The 2,514-nt window shown below is 17.7% G+C and overlaps 1 protein-coding gene across 1 annotated transcript, besides 3 other annotated features; it reads left to right on the top strand. All coding sequences in view use genetic code 6, as the record gives it.

The window, feature by feature from the left end:
• Positions 1-928: 928 nt before the first annotated feature.
• Positions 929-1,022: a microsatellite.
• Positions 930-1,021: a microsatellite.
• Positions 934-1,021: a microsatellite.
• Positions 1,023-1,115: 93 nt separating the features above from the next.
• On the top strand, positions 1,116-2,189 carry IMG5_025970 (m16 family protein, putative; the record flags this gene model as incomplete). The annotated part of the gene is made up of 2 exons (XM_004039301.1): positions 1,116-1,668; positions 1,715-2,189. Coding segments are annotated over 2 exons (1,028 nt in total), but the record flags the coding sequence as incomplete, so codon positions are not given.
• Positions 2,190-2,514: the final 325 nt, after the last annotated feature.

The raw sequence follows: 2,514 nt of genomic DNA, 5'->3' as shown, positions 1-2,514 counted from the left end.
ATTCAATTTTAATAAAATATAAATATTAAAAATTAGTAATATGTTTTGATAAGAAATAAAAATAACTAATTTTACTAGTATTTTTTTACTGTTTAAAAGTTTTATAAAGTTATTTTATAATAGCATTTAAGTTATTTATTTATTAAATTATTAAGTATTTGCTATAATTAGCATATTTTTATACTGTAAATGGAATGTTTAAAATTATAATGATTTCATTGATAAATAATACAAATAGTTTATTATTGAACTGTAATTTGCAAATTTTTTATTTCCTTATATAGTAGTTAATTTTGTATAAATTAAATAAGAATAAGCTCACTTTATTGATTGCTTATATAATTATTAAAAAATCGATATTTATTTTTAAAGTTAGAGTATAACTTTAATTTAAAAATTATAATAACTTTAATTTTTTACAATATAAATAATTTTAACATTTTTGGATCTCTTTAATTATAATATAAAGCTAGTTTTGGTTTGAGTTTTATATTTTTCTTCTTTTGATATTGGAAAAAATATTTCTAGATTTTAAGAAGAAAAATATAATATGTAAGAAATTAAATTACTTATTATTATAATATTATTTACATATTTGAAATAAGAAAAAAAATGTTCTTAATACTTAAAAAAAATAGTTTTTAGCTAAAAATATTAATGAGCATAACTAAATTTTTTAAAATATTATTATTTTTAATTTTATTTTCCAAAGTAATTATTCATCTTCTTCTCGTGTCCATCATAATATTAATTATCCAATTATTATTTTGCTTTCTGTTAATGAAAATTTTTATTTTTGTTATTAAAATAGATTTTATTTTAACAATAATATTTTAATTATTCATAGAATATGAATTTTTATTAAAGATTACTTATATTATTCCGTTTATGTTTTGATGAAATTGTAATATTAAATATTTTAATAATTAATTATTTATTTTATTTTAATTTATATTATTTTATTTTATTTTTTTAAATTATTTTATTTTATTTTATTATTATTTTTATTTTATTTTATTTTTAAAAATAAAAAATTATGTTAAATAAATTAAAACTTTAAATAAATCAATAAAAAAATTATATTTAAATTATTTAATAATAATTATTATAAAAAAATGGATAATAGCAATGAAAAAAATATACCAAATTAACTCAAAAAATAAATAATTTATGGTGATCTAAAATAAGATTATAAAAATATACCGTTTAATGATAATTAACTACTAGATTAAAGTGAACAGAAAACACTTTTATACTTAAAAATAAGTCCATACATAAAAATATTAATTTTATTTATTCTAATATTATTGACATCTATATTATTATTTTTACAAATATACAATATTACATAACAAAAAAAACCTCTATAAAATCCTAATGAATAATTTTTCCAACATAATTGGTAAGATATAACCGATGTAATAATAAAACCTAAAATAACAAAAAGTAAATTCGAAACTATAAAGTTAAAAGAAAATAATTTAAAAGTACTTTTAATATCCGAACCTAATTTACCCTAAAGTGGAGCCTCTTTAGACGTAAAAGTAGGTTCATATAATAGTCCAGACTAATTATAAGGACTTGCACATCTTTTAGAACATATGTTATTTATGGGAAGTGAAAAATATTAAGACGAAAATTTATTTTTTGATTTAATATCAAGGAATGGTAATTGTTTTTATTAAATTATAATTATATTAATAAAACAATATAGGAGGATTAACTAACGCATTTACAGCCAGTGGAAACACAAATTATCATTTTCAAAGCACAAATAATAATTTTGAGTAACTCTTAGATGTATGGAGTCGATTTTTTATTGACCCTCTTTTAAAAGAAAATTAGCTAGAACGAGAAATATAAGCATTAGATTCTGAATATATGAATGGTTTATCCAGTGAAGATGATAGAATATACAACTTATTAATTTGTATAAGTGATAAATAACATCCTTATAATAATTTTATTTATGGAAATACTGATTCTTTAATGAAGAATCCTAAAAATACATCCCTTGCCCTTAGAGAGTTTCTTTAGAAATTTTATTTTTCCGAAAATATGACTTTGGTAGTAAAAGTAGATTCAAATTATTAGAATTCAATTAAAAATAAAATTGAAAATCTTTTTTCTCAAATACCTTCCTTTTAGAAAAAAGCAGAAAATTCAAATCTTCTTTTAAATTCCAAATTGTAAACTGAAGAAATACCGGTTTAAAAAGGCTCGTATTTACAATTAAAGGAAAATGCTAAAACTAATAAACTTCATATATTCTTCTTTCTACCATTCAACGAAGAAAGTGAATATAAGACATTAACATTTATCAAATTTTTATTCAATTATGGATTCTAGGAAACAAATTTTTGCCTATATTTAATAGAAAAAGGTTTATCGAGCAAATGTGAAGTAGATATAGAAGAAGAGATTGCTGATTTGAATAAAGTTTTGATATTTTAAATAAATATAGATCTATTAAATGAAATAAAAAATGACATAAAAGAAATAATTAAAACTTAT

The sequence above is a fragment of the Ichthyophthirius multifiliis genome (assembly GCF_000220395.1).
Source record: "Ichthyophthirius multifiliis unplaced genomic scaffold scaff_1120509249706, whole genome shotgun sequence".
NCBI classification, from domain to species: domain Eukaryota; phylum Ciliophora; class Oligohymenophorea; order Hymenostomatida; genus Ichthyophthirius; species Ichthyophthirius multifiliis.
Note: the sequence above shows the minus strand (reverse complement) of the source record. Positions and strands in the feature narration are given on the sequence as shown.